This window comes from Temnothorax nylanderi, unplaced genomic scaffold (genome assembly GCF_030848795.1).
Source record: "Temnothorax nylanderi isolate EJ_2023f unplaced genomic scaffold, tnyl_v1.0 TNYL_tig0119_pilon, whole genome shotgun sequence".
In the NCBI taxonomy this organism is placed as follows: Eukaryota; Metazoa; Arthropoda; class Insecta; order Hymenoptera; family Formicidae; genus Temnothorax; species Temnothorax nylanderi.
Window position 1 is genome coordinate 444,961 of NW_027249181.1, and position 17,243 is coordinate 462,203.

The window sequence follows — 17,243 nt, forward strand, 5'->3', positions numbered from 1 at the left end:
TCCCCCTCGAATCTTCCCCGTTCGCACGCGAAGAAACGAGCGCACGTGCAAATCTCGCTTCGTGCAAACGACCTCGCGTTACCGGTGCGGCGCGGCCGCGTAGGACGCGCGGTGCTCCTTTTCCTCGTGGGGATATCCTACGAACTTTTTTTACTCTTGCACTTTTGTGCGCGGCACAGCACAGCGTGGGCGTCGTGCCCACGTTCTCCAATGTTCTCCTCGCCGTTCTCCGACGCTCTCCGGCGCTCTTCAGCTCGCTCTCCGCCGACAGATCGTTGAAATCTTGACGGAAATCTCGGTTGTTTTAAGCCCTCGCACTCGCCGATTCGTTTTCTCCTCGCTTCACTTTTGCATACCGGTGATATCTACGAGAGTGCTGCATGTAAAATGGGCTTGTTGAAGACAGTTCTGCCCGAGCCGTTTAATCTTTTACGTTTCATCTGACATATTCCATTAGCTATACGCACAATACGTGCTATCTTTATCAAATATATTTTTGCATCGCGGAGTCAGGTTTGTCAGCATTACTCACGTCGTGTACTTTGGCCCAAACTTCATTGTGATTAATTGCAAACGACAAAGTGCAATCCGCGACTTATTGTTTAATTCGATTTTTATGTCTTTTACCTCGACTCATTGTCAGATAGATATCGTGTCGCTTCCGCTTGAAGAAACTAATTGAAGCAGATAAGGCGCGACGGCGGCGAGTCATGCTAATCGTTTCAAGATTACGTAAAATCCTATTTTTTCTTATCTGATAAAACATATTCAGCGATTTTCTGTCATTGACGTTTATGAGCGAAACGCCAATGAGGTGCAACCGTCGCGACCAGGAAACTCCATTTGCCATAATAGACTCATTGTTCGGTCGGGCACGTGACGCTCATACGTAAAGCCGGTGGCGCGAGATTAGCCGCATCGATAAACGGATTAATTAAACATCGAATTAGGACGGACTGCGCGCTCCAGCTCTAATTAACTTGGATCGTTTAAGATTGCGATCGCGCGGGATCACCTGCGACGCCTAATACTTCTTCGACTGTTATCTTACATTTACGCCGATATCACCGTTGTCACTTTAACGTGCGACGAATCACGCGTCCGTTTCATCGTTATATAAGCGCAGATGGCATATACATATTGCGTCGTTGCGACGATAAACATCAACGTCCGCGTCGTACCTCGCGGCTTCGCGAATTTCAACAATGTTCCGAAACACGTCAATCATGTTTCCGGATATGTGCGGAAATCTCTGGCAGTTTGATTTTTTGATATTCGTGAATTTTGAAAATATCTCAAAATTATACTAGTAAAATAAAAAATTGCAACCAAATACCTTATATATTCAGCATATTTTGAATATTTTAACCCTTAGCCCGCAAACCTGGGTCGTTTTCGTCCGGGCGAAAATCAAATGTAGTTGTAACTTTTGAAAACGGGTAGAGAGGGCGCCATTGCGCTTCCGTAAAAAAAGTTATGCTCCCCGAGAACCCGCCTACCGAGTTTCAAGGCGCCAGTCCCCCTCCGGCCGTCACAGGAGACACGTAATTCTTGAAAAAACGAGGTTTGCGGCGAACACTTAAGCACTTCATTTCAAAATAATTGCATGCAATATTTTTTTTATGAAAGATACGTTTTTCCCCTTTAATTTCCTTTTTTTTTCATTTCGATATCTTTATTTGTCTTAAAGTTATGATTTTTTTAGTAAAACATGATTTTACCAGTTGTAGTTGTAGTTGCTCCACTTTTAAATAAAAATTATGTGAAAAAATTAAATTGCTAATAATTTTATGATTGATACTTCAAGTTGAAGGTTTGAATTACCTCCATGAATTTTTTCAGATTTTTTGTAACACTTTAACACTAAAAAAAAACGTCAGGACGAAAACGACCCAGGTTTGCGGCGTAAAGGTGCCAAAAAAACGTATGCGGGCTAAGGGTTAAATTGTAGTACTGAAATAAGTTTTACGCTTAATGCACGACTTAATGTTAAATAATATTAGGAAGGATAGAGATTTTGCACCATAATAAATAAAAGCAGCATTGATCTGAATGCAAAAATAGATTGCATCTGATCGGATTATTTCTGGCCACAGTTATCGTCGGTTTCAAGTTCACAGTGTAACTTTATCGGTTTCATAAACTTGAAAGATATCTACTGAAATAGTAATACTCTTTAACGTTAAACGAAGAAGCGTTTTTACTGCCGTCGCGCTGTTGTAATTTATCTCGGTACAACTGCGTCGAATGTTCTTATTGAATACGCAAACGTAAACGCGCGACCTTCGTCGCCATCGCTGCAGCAAACTTTCTTGATGCGTTTGCAACAGTCTATGATCTCACGATCTAGAATTAAATATTGTGTATGTGACACATGTGGACAATTACTATCGTAATTACAGTTTTAATATGTAGGGTAACATAGAGCCCTAAGCTTATGATAAAATAAATTGCTGCGATAAGCCTACCGGATCTTTTAAGTTAATTTTGTAATTGCTGTTCAAATTTCTTTTTAAAATTTTAATTAATTTATTTATATTTTATGTATATTTACACAACTTTTTATTATAAACAAAAGTATAATAATGGTATTGTAGTTATATTTGCAACAAAAATTAGTCGAATTTCTTATAAAGTCATTATTTAATTGGCTATATGCCAGTTTGCTTGCGTGTTCACAGTCGACCGGTCAGAAGTAAAATTAATCGAATATGATCTCTATAGACATCATGCCGGATGTGTTCAGTGAATCATGCGACAGTGAGCATTATTTATAGAACTAGCTAGTTGTTTTCGAGCAAAACTAAATCGTTTCTATAAAACGTAAGAAATATAAACGAGAAGGAAATTTTTCTCTTTTTTTTTATAAACAATTTCAAAACATTCAGCTTTACATCGCCGATATTTCGATCAAATATTATCTTCAGCGGTATTGAATTTATTTCGTTCGTCAAAACATACATGTCCATCTGTCTCCGAGATAAATTTACATCAGCCGATTGCATCCGATCGATCACTCCTATCCGTTCGGATGGCTCGCGAATAACGGAGAATGTCCGAGATTGAAAAAAAGTTCAGTGCTCCGCTTCTCGTATTCTCTGATATCACTATTGCGAGACAGCTTTTTACTTCCAATCGAACAGGAAATAGGAATTTTTCCCATCTCAATTCTCCATATCCTTGCATATCATGAGCAAGCGGGTTACGCAAGCCGGGGGTAGCGCCCCGCGCTGCAGCTCTGGCAGAGATCCCCTTTTGCGGTTTCTGCCGTCGGTTCCCACTCCCTCGGCGAGCGGCCTTACGACGTCGGTACGACACGGCGAGAAGACGAAGAGCACGCCGAGAGGTGCTCACGGAGAACGGAACATGCGACGCACGTCTCTCGGTGACTCGTGAGCGTGGATCGTGAGCGTCGCGACTCGCCGTATGCGCACAACAGCGGCCAGTCGGCGTACGTGCACACGTGTGAGCGCACGTACGCCAAGCGTACGCGAGCGCGCGTGAGAAATACGGATATAGGGATAGAGGAATATAGGCGGCGAAAAGATCCAGGGATTTGTTCGAGGTGTCGCGGGACCCGATCATCTCGGCAAAAGTGGAGCGATCTTTTTTATTCGCACGAAATTCGCGTTAACATCGCGTGAAACTGCGCTCGATTTCTCGAAAGATTTCTCTGAATCAAGTTTTATTTCGGCACATGGAGTTGACATCTCTTACTGATGTTGTGGAATTAGTGTTTGTGAATAAATTTGTGAAATTAAATTCAAAGTATATGTGTTTATTATGCAACGCAGAGTTTGCATTGGTGCATACGCGAGAGTGAGTTGCGCTGTAAATAAAGAGTTTCTTTTAGAACCATGTGGCGTTTGCAGAATGAGGATTTTTGGCGTATATTTAGGGATTAGTTATATCTTCTTTTACAGTTAATTTTAATTCTTTAAATCCAGCACAACCACGCGCATCTGTGTCTTCAGAAAATACTCATGTCATTTAATATCAATTTAAATAAAGAGAAAATAGACATTAGCTAAAAATATTCAACTTAAATAAAGAGAAAAAACAGATATCAGATAAAAATATCTCGATAATTATTGTCAACATTTTATCTATCTAATAAATTTTATATCTCTTTACATTAATAATGTAATAGAAAGTTGTGTAATAGTGTAATATAAAGTTTACAAATCAGAAACAGTCAATAGAGATTAAAACGCGCAACATCTAAAACAATTTTTTAATGTCGGATTTATTTTAAGTAATGTTAGTTTGATACACCTGCATTCCTAAAATGAATAAAAGATTTCGAAAAAGAACAAAATTTATACTGATGATGTAGAGGGATTGTAATAGAGAGTTATTTCCATTTGATACATGTTTATTTTATTTGTCTTCTTGTACACTGACATTTGAGCAGAATAATATTATACAATATACATATATCATTCTCGATATAAAGTTCATAAACTTAAAAGCGCATATTAACAAGTTTCTTACAAATGTTATTGTCGAGTTATGCTGGTTCAAATGTCTCCGATGAATCTCATATCGATTTCTTACATCCAACAAAAACGCCAGACATATGTGTCGTCCGATTGCACGTGTTATGACGCAAAGTGCAAAGGCCGATATAATTATGTAAATATTTGTATGGCCGTAACGTGATAAAGTTGTGGTCGAAACTGGCAGAATCGAAAAGAGAATATAATCCGATTATATCCGGCTGGTTATCGTCCGACAGATTTATGCATTCAGCCATACTTTGATGCTGATGCGTAACAGACGCGTGGGCGATGACGATCTTGAATTACTGTTGAGAGACGTTATTATCCTACGAGGAAGTTATTGGTCCATGAAACCTGCGTCCTGCTTCAGAGTTTAATTATAGACGAGAGTGAAACGCAACCTTGTTATTTAAAACGTTGATTTCTGTTCTACATTTATAATAGTTGATATATTATATATAGTCTCTAAATTAAAAAATTTGAGTAACAATAAGTATCATCATTATGTGCAACAGATTTCCATTTGATAATAGCACTAACGATTTTATGTAAATAATTTATTACAACTAGGCAGAAAAGATTTATATATTAATTTCATTATGTAATTTACATAGTGAAATTAAATTAATATCTTCTCTCTCTTTCTCTCTTTTTCTTTTTCTAATAATTCAATTACAATCATTACAATAAAATGTACTTAATTTTCTAAAGAGGATCTTATACCATGAGATCGGATACATTTGTCTGTTTTAAATTTCTGGAAAATTGAAGACCATGTGCTATGATAGTATCTCATGTAAAAGGAAAGTATAGAGGCTTCTTTATTCCTGACTGCTTTACACGTGATCATTCTCACGTGTTTCAGCGACACGTAGCATAAGTTAGTAGCAATGCGTGAGAAAGATGATTGTTTGCTTATCTTATGTCATAAATGGCTCTGCCACTGCACAATGGAGTAATAATGATAATAATGAAGCAGTTCCGATTACAAAATGTTTCCCATTGCATAATTACTATTGAAATTACATACTATAAGTTTGGGAACATATTTTATGCGGAATATGTCACTGTGCGCCGTGCTCATTTGACCTTTCTGGACCACTAGAATCATCAATTGACCTTTTCGTTACTAATGTGTCAGTGAAATGTAATACTGCTGGGACAACAACGGCCCATACATTATTATACTTCCATCGGGATGTACCAAACATATCGCAAATTATATAAGCTTAATCGATTTTATAATTTTTATATAAAATGATATCATTGACTTGCGATAATTTGTTTAAAGTAAAAGAAATTATAGAGATTTCTAAAAATGCGATAAATCTGCATTCCAATTTTCGGTTTATCATGGAGAATATATGCAATCAACTCTATTCTGTTAATCGGTTTTCTGATTAATACAAACACAATTTTGCGCCGAAATAATAATTTCACCGTACGTTTGTCGCGTTTCAGCGAGATATTGGCGATAATCTCTCGTAGCATTAAACCGCTGTAGCACTTTGTCCCGTCGCGTCATGTCGCGTCGTGTCCCGCGATAGAATCGACACCCTCATTTAAACACGCGGCAACACGATATTTCGCTCTCCCCGTAGACTGTCATGTCCCGGTCGTCGTACCATCGCAATGGTGGAAATTCTACGGTTTATTGTTGGCCCCGATAAACGCCGCGCGTATATATACATATCTGGTCCGTAAAAGCACGCCGATAGCACGCCGCGCCGTGAGAAACGGTACCCGAGGTGGTAGTATCCTTTGGCCGATGTGCTTCGCGAAACGTGCGCGGTCCGATCGCTTAAAGAGAAGACTTCGTAGCACGAGCACGAAGCGGAGCCAGACATGTAACCTGAATTTTCTTTCGTGAACAAACGGCGACAGCGGGTATACGGCCGTGTGCGCATAGCTGGACCCGGAGTTGATATGGACGTTGCAGAGGTTTTGCTCGTAGCTCGTAATCTCCCACCAGGGTTCATTTGCTCAGGAAATGGAAGATCTCCGCTTGCAATTTTCGGTCTAACAAAGAGTGATACCCCGGGTTTATCTCCGTTAGCCGCTGTCATAAAGAGACTCACTTTATTTCTAATTCACAAAGTTTGTCTTTTTACTATTTTATTATTATTTGCGATATTCCTCAAATAAATGTTTAGAACATGAAAACGAACGCTTCTGTCTTTAACGCGCTTTATCTCGTCTTCAATTCTGAAATTTAAAAAATACCGTGAGAGAATTTATTGTTCATTTAAATACAGTTCCAATGGCGTTAATAGAAGCTTCGATTTTTTATTAATATCCAATTTGTTTTCGAACGATGATAAATCTTTTTTAATCTCAACTTTGCACCAAACTGTTTTATTTCTATTTCCTTTCCCCAATGTTACGTACATAGGAATAAAATTTTTTACGCAGTTATTTGCAGTTCACTGCACACAGTCGAGAATATCCGGGGATTACAATACAGTCGGTCGGTGAAAAAAGGAGAGCGTTCCTCTGTTAAATCGGAGCCGTACAAATGTCGAGGTTTCGCTGTCGGTATAATCTCGATCTTGCGCGCCAGGTCGTTTATCCTCCCCGAAGCGATGCTGCGAAGAGGAGACGTCCGGCTTCGCTCTCGAATCCCTCGCCTGATGGTCTACCACGTCCGTATACGTACTTTAAAGCGCACTGTCGTCGATCGTTCGAAAGCCGGCAACAGAAAGTCCTCGCTCTCTCTCCCTCGACATATTAAAGGTAACTCCGAACGCCCGGAACCTTTAACGCTCACTCCCTCTCGATTGTCTAACGAATCGAGGCCGCGCGGGTGACAGATAAATGCGGAGGTCGTGTCATCTCGTGAAAGATCTCCGCGTTGGCGATGGCAACGGCTCTCAAATATTAGCCAGATAAGTCACTTGAATAGCTTCGCCGGAGGTGTTTACTACGTCGGAGTAAACATATAGTTGGTTTAATAACCGTTCGCGCGTGAGATGCGCCAGTCGGGACGAAAAGTTAGGAGAGATTATTTCGCCGCGATGCCTGTTAAAAGCTAGAAATGGGCATCATTCCGAATGCATCGGGCGTGCGGTGTCATTTACGCGCCACGAAAGATAGGCGGATGGTTGGTTTAATGCGCTCAACGCGTGCGATATAATATCCTTCCAGTCATTCGGTCTGATGTTACGACTGGAGTTTCGCGTGCGGCGGATAAAGAAATTTAAACGCGAAATTGTGGAGCACAATTATACCGTTACGAACGCGAGCAGAATGCATCGCGAATTCTCACAGGAAGCGGTGACTTTTACTATTATTATTATCACTGGCGTAATTCATAACTCGCATTTGTCTACGCGATAGTGCGTGGAGTCGGGGAAACATTTATTAGCTCCCTCCAACGATCTGCTGGGGGACGACTGCTGGGAACCCGGCGCGGCGCGGCGGTCGACTGAACATTTTCGCATTAACATTAACCCGCGAGATTAATGGCACGCGGAAATCCTCGCGGCACGCTGAAAAGAAACCGAGAGATCGTAATCGGCCAGGATCGGACACCGTGTGTCGTGAGAACATCGCCGCGCCGTGGCCGTTCTCTATCGTTGTCACCGAGAAACCGTACACATTTTATGCATCCGATATATCGATATCCTTACAACGGCTCGAAATCCAGTACGTGCTCGAAACACGATACACCGCGAACGGAAGTGCCGATTGGAGAGAAAGAGCAATGAGCCCTTGGTCATTCGGCGTATGGACGTTGAAACGAGTTCGAGAATAAGGGTTTGAACACGAAAATGGAGGCTTTCCCGCTAAGTGCTCCAACACGTAAAACCATTTGTAGTTTGAAGGTATTTTTTTGCTCAACCTTTGTACTTTTGTTCTCCTCAGTAGTTTGAATGTTATCGATTTAAAGGCAATAGTTTCAGCAAAAGAGAATATTTATATAAGTCGATGGACGTTGTGCATCAAAATTATGAAATGCATTTAAAAGTAACTTATTAATTCTTTTGAATTAAATTTAACACGATAAATAAGCTATGTTTTAAGTGAAGTAACTTTAATAATAATCTATTTGTCGATTAATATGACACTAATCTTTTTGTTGAATAAGAAATTTTCTATCTCTGAAAGAATCGTGGGTGGATATAAATAGTATTCAAGGTCTCTTTTATTTCGAATATCAAATATGTCAAGCGCTGCGAACGAACATGTGACGAATTGATGTCGTTTTCAAAGTTCTTGAAAGGATTCCGCGGTTTATCGACGAAGTCACGCGAATTCGAGGCGTGGATTTGTAACGTCGAAGTCAGGACGCAAGAAAAATATTACTACGGCTTTGCGGAATGGGCCAATAAATTTTCATACTTAATATCGTCGGCACGAAAAGCGCTGCCAGCTTTCGAATACATTATCGACGATCAGTAATTATCGAGATATTACGTATGAATTATTTATATTTAAAGATATTTATATTTCACGTACATTTTCCACCGAACAAATTTTCTCTCAATTTATTGAATGCTGGTTAAATATAAATTCCAATTATCATAAATTGATAATAATAATTAATTAATAACAATAATATTAAAACATTAAAACATTGTGTATAATTCTGTGGTCGTAATATATCAATTATTAATTTTTGATAAAGAAATGTCGATGAAAAGCCGAATGAAGAATCGGATGCGACGTGCCATGTGTCAGTGTAATTTCGTATGAGCTGCTCCGAACACACACGCTTTAGTCGAATGGAGACTGAGCAGCGGCGATGAATGATGGACCGGTTGGTGCAATGACGGCGTCCCCGACGATGAAGAGTGCAGAACCGGCCGCGCGTCGTCGTGGCCATTATCGCGCGACCTTCTCTCGCACTTTACGCGTCATCGACTATTTATGTGTCTAAGAAAGAGCATCTTTCGAGATCAACCGCAGAAACAAGAGAGAGAACAGGGGTCCGGCTCGTGACATTTGAAGGAAACGGGCTCTCCTGGTCCTCCTCTCCATCAACATTTCTTCTCGTTCGGTCTCTTCCGCGCAGCGTCGAGATAAAGAGACGTCGGGGAAGCTCCGACGCGAGGAATGCTCGCGGGATGAAGGCCAAGATACCACGGAAAGAACTGGACGACCTCTTCGACGAGGTACGCGGTAAGATCGCTCGATAGGAGATGCGCGATGCGCCGCGCGGCATCGAAGGGACTTCAATTCGGCGCGCAATCGCTTCCTCCTCGACGCGCGCCCCGCGATTTTTGCGATCGCGCGATTAGCCCGCGCGGCATCGTCGCTCGAAGACAGACCGAGTCCGATTGGCATGCCAACACTTCGTCGGCACGTCAAGCGTATTTCATTTTAATGACGCGGGAATAACGAACGCGTCATGACGTGGCTTTCGAGAAAATGGAGGAGAGAGAGCTACTCTTCTGAATATAATACATGTTTTATACCTTACTTTTGTCTGGATTTTCTGACTTTCCTTTTTAATTCATATTACTTAAAATTATTTAAATTAAAACAAACAGTATTCTATTGAAAGTTTTCAAATTACCGATGATAATGCTAATTCAGGCGTCGACAAGTTTAGAAACGGCATCATTTTTTTCGGCGAATAATGCGAAAAGTGCGAACAGTAAGCAATGAAATACGACAGCGAGGTCCGCCGTGATCCCACTTGTCAGCACGCTTCGAATTACAGCGAAATTCCAAGAACTTCCCGGCGGTGCACCCGCAAAACCTCAACTAGAGAAGCGGCGTGTTGTCTCGGTTGTCGTATTCGGATAACGTTGCACGCCACGCTCGAAGTACTACACCGCCGCGAAATTCGCGCGCGCTCGCTTTCACGCTCTGACGGACACTTGATCCTGAAAAATTTCGCGAAGCGTTTAATTCGCGGGGGAACGACGTCGCACGCAAACGAGATGACGTCGCTGCGCCGCGCCGCGTGGTAACCCTTCCGCGGATAACAGGGAACAAAAAGCGGAACTGCACCGCGTTGCATTACCGCCGCGATGCAATCAATTTCCGCCGCGTGCTCGAGCCGACCGCGCGTGTTCGCGTGGGGATTATATGATAGATAACAGTCGATCTTCTCGAGCGATCGCGATAGGCAATTCAACAGAATATAGGGAGAAAGGGCGGTCCGCCGATAATGAAAGATCTTTTCCTAGCAGTGGATGATGCGTTAAAAATTGTTATTATAATTACTACTACAAGTTAGACTAAATTTTAAAAAATAATCATGTTCTGATGACGTTTAAATCTATGATATATACCTAAAGCAATTAATAAGTTTGAAAATCTGTCGAGATTAATTTATTTTGATTCATAAATTATATTGATATACTGCTCTTTCTATTGTGAGATATTGCAAACTCATTTTGCATTTATTGGCATTGAACAGCGTCAAATTGAAATTATTTGGTGACTTTTTAACATTATTATAAAGTAGGCCAGCACTTTTCCGTTTAAAATGCAACTGAAATTAATTAACGTTTTAAATTACAGACGGAGAAAACTTCACTGGTATATTATCTTATGAATCTAAATGATTCTACGACATAAACAGTTGAGTTTTCACTACGTCATGATACGAACCATACGATTCATTATGAATAACGGCGGGCGTCGGAAGAGAGTTTTGTTTCGCAACATTGCGCTTTATCCGCTATAAATCGCGATTTAACTGAAGCGCTATTTAAACCGCGCCTTTGTTTACGATGAAAACGATCGCGTCCCGCACGCGTTCCGCTGTACCGTATCCGGTAGTCGACCTCCGCGTAGATCGCCCGGATCGCCACATGAATGCCACGGACGTATCTGACGATCTTGATCGTGCCGGATCACTCTCAGCGCAACGTCATGAAAGACGGAGGCTAAATCACAGCGCGGCCCGTTAGTCTCGATCGTGCACGTTTATGTGAGCTCGTACGATCGACGCACACGAAAGCGCCCCCATTTGGTCCCTCGCGCATCGAGATTCAGTCTGGAACACATATCGGGTGAAACATAAATTTCCTTATGTTGATTTTTATTACTTTTTACATAAATTTTATGTAGAGAAAGTTATAAATTCTTCATACACCTCTTTTCCCATGTAAAAGATGCCATTACACTCGTAACAAAAATTTCATAAAATCTGCTCTATCATAATAAAATAAATTTACATTTAATATCAATTTCCGGTGCATTCGCCGCGTTGTCGTATTTTCAGAGAATTGATATAAAAAATTATGAATATAAAATATGCGTTATATTTAATTCTACTAATAAATGATTATTGTGTCAATTACTGTACATAATATATAATCTCTACTAATTGCAAAAAAATATTTGAATACGGTCGACAATGTTTGCTCTCAAAAATTAAATTTTTCCGAAAAGTTCGAAGAGAGAATTTCCAAGCCACCATATACGTGGCTGTACAAACACCAACAGTGTTTTGCCAATCCATTCCGCGAGTGTCACTTTGACCGACACGTGCACGCGGCCGTAGATTTAATACCGCGCGTTAAGAGGAAGCTCCCGAAAAATGCATCCTTTAATCGCGGCGTGGAATCTGCGGGAGATTACACGACGCGACGTGAGATATTATTATATACAATGTGGCCGCGATTGCAAGGGGAATGCCGTAACGGATGTAAATTAGCCTCATTCCTCGCGAAATTAATTCCGAGACCGTGGCAATCGGGCGCGCCGATTTGACATGGGTGAAAAATTTTAGATTGACTCCCCGCAATTCGCCGACGTGCCCCGCACAGTCTCTCGGGGTCTTAAAAAGGCAGCGTCGATTGGCAGGCGCGGGCCACACGTTCGGAACACACTCGCTCGAAAGATTCCGCTTATACGGCCTCTATTATACTCCCCCGGCGCTAATTGCTATTACGGTGAGGCGTGTTGCATAAGCGCAATTATCGCATCCGCGAACGACGCTGTTCTTGAAGGATTGCACACGCGCACGCAATCTTGCGTAGTTCGGCCGTTAGGGGTCTACGAACTTCTACATCAGGCAGCCGTCAACTCGTCATCTTGACAGCCGCTATAAAATTATTAATTGCGGCGGATACACGTCATAGTAAACGATTGACACATATATTTCCCCATATATATTACGTTACGCACATTAAATTATATCACGATACATATAAAAGAAAGAATACTGTCATGTACTATGATATCGAAGAGAGGGAACTATTAATGACTATTTTTTAGCCACTATTTTCTTAACCATAGGTTTCAATTCGTTGGTACTTAGCTCGACTTCTGTTTCAAGTCTCCATTTATGATTATTTTTGACACGTGTAGCTCTTTTCGATTGATACATTACACTCACGGGATGATATGAAACTAGATAGCTAACGGTATTTCAGTATTAACGTAAAATTTAGCAGGGAATGTGACCTTATTTACGGCATTCGTGTAGGCTGGCTCGCCATTCTAATTAGACTTGTCAGATCGGCGGAGCGGAGCGATCGAACTCGATACAATTGTCTAGAGGCAAATATCCGAGACTAATCGAACTGTGTCATCTGATGATATGACGCGTATGCGGGCGATCTAGTTCTTCAAGGATGCAAGTGTTCAGCGGCACGCCGCGCCGGCGAGACGACGTATGCATATTAATTGCCGTGAAAATGGTACGCGTTTACGTGCGAGGAAATCGTTATTCACTTTGCTCACAATCGGAAGGAAGCGCGATGAATAGATTTTAAGTAATAAGCTGATTAATTCTTTTTTTTATATTTAAGAATTATTTCTAGGCTAATACGTTCGAAATGTTTTATTATTTAAAAAATTACGGAGAAATACGTTCAATGTCTTAATCTGGAAATAAACCGACTAGCGTGTGTTCCTAATTACTCGGAAAACGTACGTCTCATCTCGTCTTACGTCTTCTAACAAGAAATTTAATAAGAAATTATGCGCTTTTTGCTTTAGGGCGCGCGGTTCCGAGACACCTCGCAGCAAATCCATAAACAATGGCAAGCCGATCCAGCTAGGGCATTTCCAACCGTCGGCGGTGTCACTACAAATTCACCTTCGCCGGCATCGGGAGAGCTCTCTACGCCAAATTCCACTCCCAGCCCTAGCCCGAGCCCGACTAATCAGCAAATCACGGTAAGTACTTATTGTTAATCAAATTAAGCAAAATGCGATACGGTGCAGAAATTATTGCAATTAGTTTTGGTCTTATATAAGACTAAACAAGATTCAATTTTAAGAAAGAAAGTGACATGCTTGATTTTTTTAATGATAATGTGGCTTACATTAATTTTTCCAGATTGTTAAGAAATAGAAATTATTTAAATTTATTAAAAATAGAAATTATTTATAGTATTTATATTTCTAAAAAAATGTTTATTAATTAATATTGACATTTTAATCACGGTGTACTTATGTAATCTTATACATGCGTATAAGTAGAAATAACAGCTAGAAATCTTGAGGTATGGTTTAAAACTGGAGCAGAATTTTCGTCGTGATACTTTATCCTCCTGCGAATATCGTTCTCCCAATCTCGTGTACCTCCACCGTGAAATCACGAGCGACATTTTGCGATTTCCACCTGAGCTCACGACGCTCTCGCGGTGCCTCACGAAAGGTAACGAGAAACAATTTCTTCCGACACGACCGTCGCGTCGTGCGAAAATGTTGAGCTGTAAGTCGCGCAGCGGGATGCGGACCGGCGACATTTTTCTCGAAAGACCAATAAACTTTTATCTCAGTTATACGCAAGAGGCGACGAAGCGTCGTCGTGTCTTTTTGTCGTGCGAGCCTCGTGCAAGTGCAAGCGTCGCGTAAGTGCGCTGAGCCGAGCCCTGAAATCCTCCGGGGGTATATCAAACACCATTTGAGATTCCGTCGTCCATGTAGGTCAGGGATTGAGGCACCGGTGAGCTTTCGCGGAGAGCGCGATACATACGGGATACACGTGTGAGCACGTTCAATGTGCATTTTGCATGCATTCAATGTCGTAACCGATTTCGGCTACCAAACAACGCGCGACAGCTGCGTATGAAATATTTTTGGTTACAAATTTACGTTCGCATAAAAGAAACTATACTTACGATATTCTGACACAGCGACTTTTCAACAGCGTATTCTCGTGAAATTTCTTTCGGCAATATCTGCAACTTGAAAATTTATTGTACAATTTTTTCTTGATTTGGATATCAATGCACGTCGAGACGAACGCGAGTTGCATATTGTAGTATAAGCCGATTGCTCGAGAAAGCTTTCAAAGTTGTCTACAGTTCTTGAAAAATAAGGAATCTCCAAGCTCACAATGCATTGAATTTTTTCCTCTCTCTTTGTATGTCATGCATCAATTTTATAAAGCGATGTAGTTGCTACAGCGACTGCTTGCGTCACTAGCAGAAAACACGTATATACGTGTCGAGGCGTATACAAATTTACGCACGGCATTGTCCCTACGAGACTATCGGTATGCAAACCGTACATCCAATTGAACCGGTCGAGCAGTCGAGGGGGTGGTTACCCCCGGACGATGGTGCCATTGTGCTCGCGCTGCTGTGGGATCTGGTTCTGGGTCAGCGTGACTTAATGAGAAACTATCGGGCTTATATATACGTGGTCCATCGCGGTGTACTCGTTATGCAAAACTCGCACACAAATTGAATTTCTCCTGGCGACGCGAGTTTGTCTTTTATGGAATTAAGTCCCGCCCGTCGCGCCGCGCCGGGAGAGAATGTTTGACGTGACGTTTGGGGATTAAGGTCGTCCCATTCGCGCGACTGGCAGATGAAGATCTCTTCCTGGTCGCGCCTGCGGGAAACGGACTAAGACAGCGAATACGTAATTGCGAAATTAGCGCCGGCGTTTGTTACGGGGAAACGGGATTAGAATTTATTTCTCGAGCAATCTGATTTCCGTCTGAGGCTTCTGAGGTTTTGCATCTACCATTGGTATTTCTTAAGAGACTAAATAGAGAGATAAAATAGAATGAATACATAATATAAAAATCCACTAACTGATGTTAGTGCAGTTATTGTTTCTCTCATCACAGAGTTTAAAAAAAATCTATAAGATTTAGAATGTCAGACTTGACAGGCTTTGATTGAAACAACCACATTATTGAACAATCCCCATATCCACCATGCATATATACATATAGTATTGCAAATGAAATAGCAACCGCAAATAATGCATCCTAGTAACGTTACAACAGTTTATTACCATAGTTGTGATTGCGGTGATACTGCACGTATGTTTACACCGCCGCCGTCGTGCTTGAGGATACAACACACCGCGAAAAAATAACATGCTCGTCAGTTGAACAATAAATTAGGATCTCGTTCTCGCAGATTTTATCTCGGCAGATAAAAGTACTACGTTTGCACTCGTGTCGTAATATCTTACATTAATCTTGTTTTTACTCAATTCCGTCGTAAATTCATCCTCGACGAAAGGTTACTCTTGATACACCGACTAAATCGATACGGTGACATCAACATTTTATATATTAATCAGAAACCCGCGATGATCCCATTTTTTTTTATATTGCCAACCTAATTACGTAATTATGGCCTGGATTTCGCGTTATCGCAGCTAGCACTTCGGATATGATGCATTATGATATATTACATCTCTGAAGAGATAGAAGAGAATTATCGGATAGAAAAGCAACAAAAGTAGGAAAAATTTTTAACTTATTGATAGATATTAAAAAAAAGGTCGAGGATAAAATAAGACTTTTTTGAAATTTTTAATTAAAATTGTGTTATATTAGCAAAAGTATTGTCATTTTTAATATTTAAATATTTTAAAAATTTTATTATTGTTGTTGGACTAACAATTTCTTAATATTATGTGGAACAACAATTTCTTAGTCGAATGTATTTGTATTATACGAACAATGCGAACAATGCGATTATTTCAATATATTTTGAATTCTACTATTTCGACATCTTAATATATTCAATCTCAATCTTATTTATAGATCAGAATTTCCATTTACGTCACATTTGTCTGATGAAGATGCAACACGAAATCGAATTTTGCGGCACAAATCGAATTATCTAGCGCAGCTCAATTATGCGTGCGATTGCAATTTGATATCATTAACACATTAGCACTGCTTAGAGAGACGGGCATCGATATTGGTGGCCTCTTCGGGAAATTCCTTATTTACGTAATATTTAGATGCTAGAAAAAAACCGCTTATTTTAACAGATAGCTAAACGGAGCAATTCCAACAATCTTCTGTTGATAATGATAACAGTAATTTACCGTAATGTCGACATGCAACACATAGTTAATAATAGTAATTTTTGTTAACATCTGTGCCAAGGAAAGCAAGAATAAGTAAATTTAGACGCAAAAGTAGAAATAGATATTACTAACGAATGCATTGTTTAGACTAGCCTAAGCCTAAAAGCCTAAAAGCCTAAAAGCCTACGTGATAACGCAATGCGTAATTATGACGTTTTTCATGGAACTGAAATGATTGCGTTGCTATTATTAATGCTAATTAATGTTACCATATTATTATGTCAAACGAACGAGTATTTACATTTAACCAATACCAATTAGCAAAGTTGGCTATTGCTACAATGAATCAGTTGAGTATTGTTTAACTCTTCGTTAGCATTGTACTCTGTTATATCAAGTTCTCTTCATTTATCATAGAGCTTCTTTATTTCGCTTCTAAATCAGAGTTAAAATTACAATTCATTATAGCCGGCTCATTCTTTTTCAAAGCAGCTATATTATTCGCAGTTATCCTAAGTCATATTTAACAGTTCTTTCTCTCTT

General features: G+C 40.4%; 1 protein-coding gene across 9 annotated transcripts in view; it reads left to right on the forward strand.

The window, feature by feature from the left end:
* By (focal adhesion protein tensin) overlaps positions 1-17,243 on the forward strand; it is a 172,951-nt gene that overhangs the window by 89,399 nt on the left and 66,309 nt on the right. For 6 of the 9 annotated variants that reach the window (XM_071713033.1, XM_071713035.1, XM_071713038.1 and 3 more), the window contains one exon: positions 13,407-13,586. In XM_071713033.1, coding sequence (XP_071569134.1) covers positions 13,407-13,586 — 180 coding nt within the window. Of the gene's footprint in view, positions 1-3,428; positions 3,832-9,129; positions 9,624-13,406; positions 13,587-17,243 lie in introns of those variants that run through there. The other 3 variants (XM_071713037.1, XM_071713036.1, XM_071713043.1) reach the window with 3 other exon arrangements.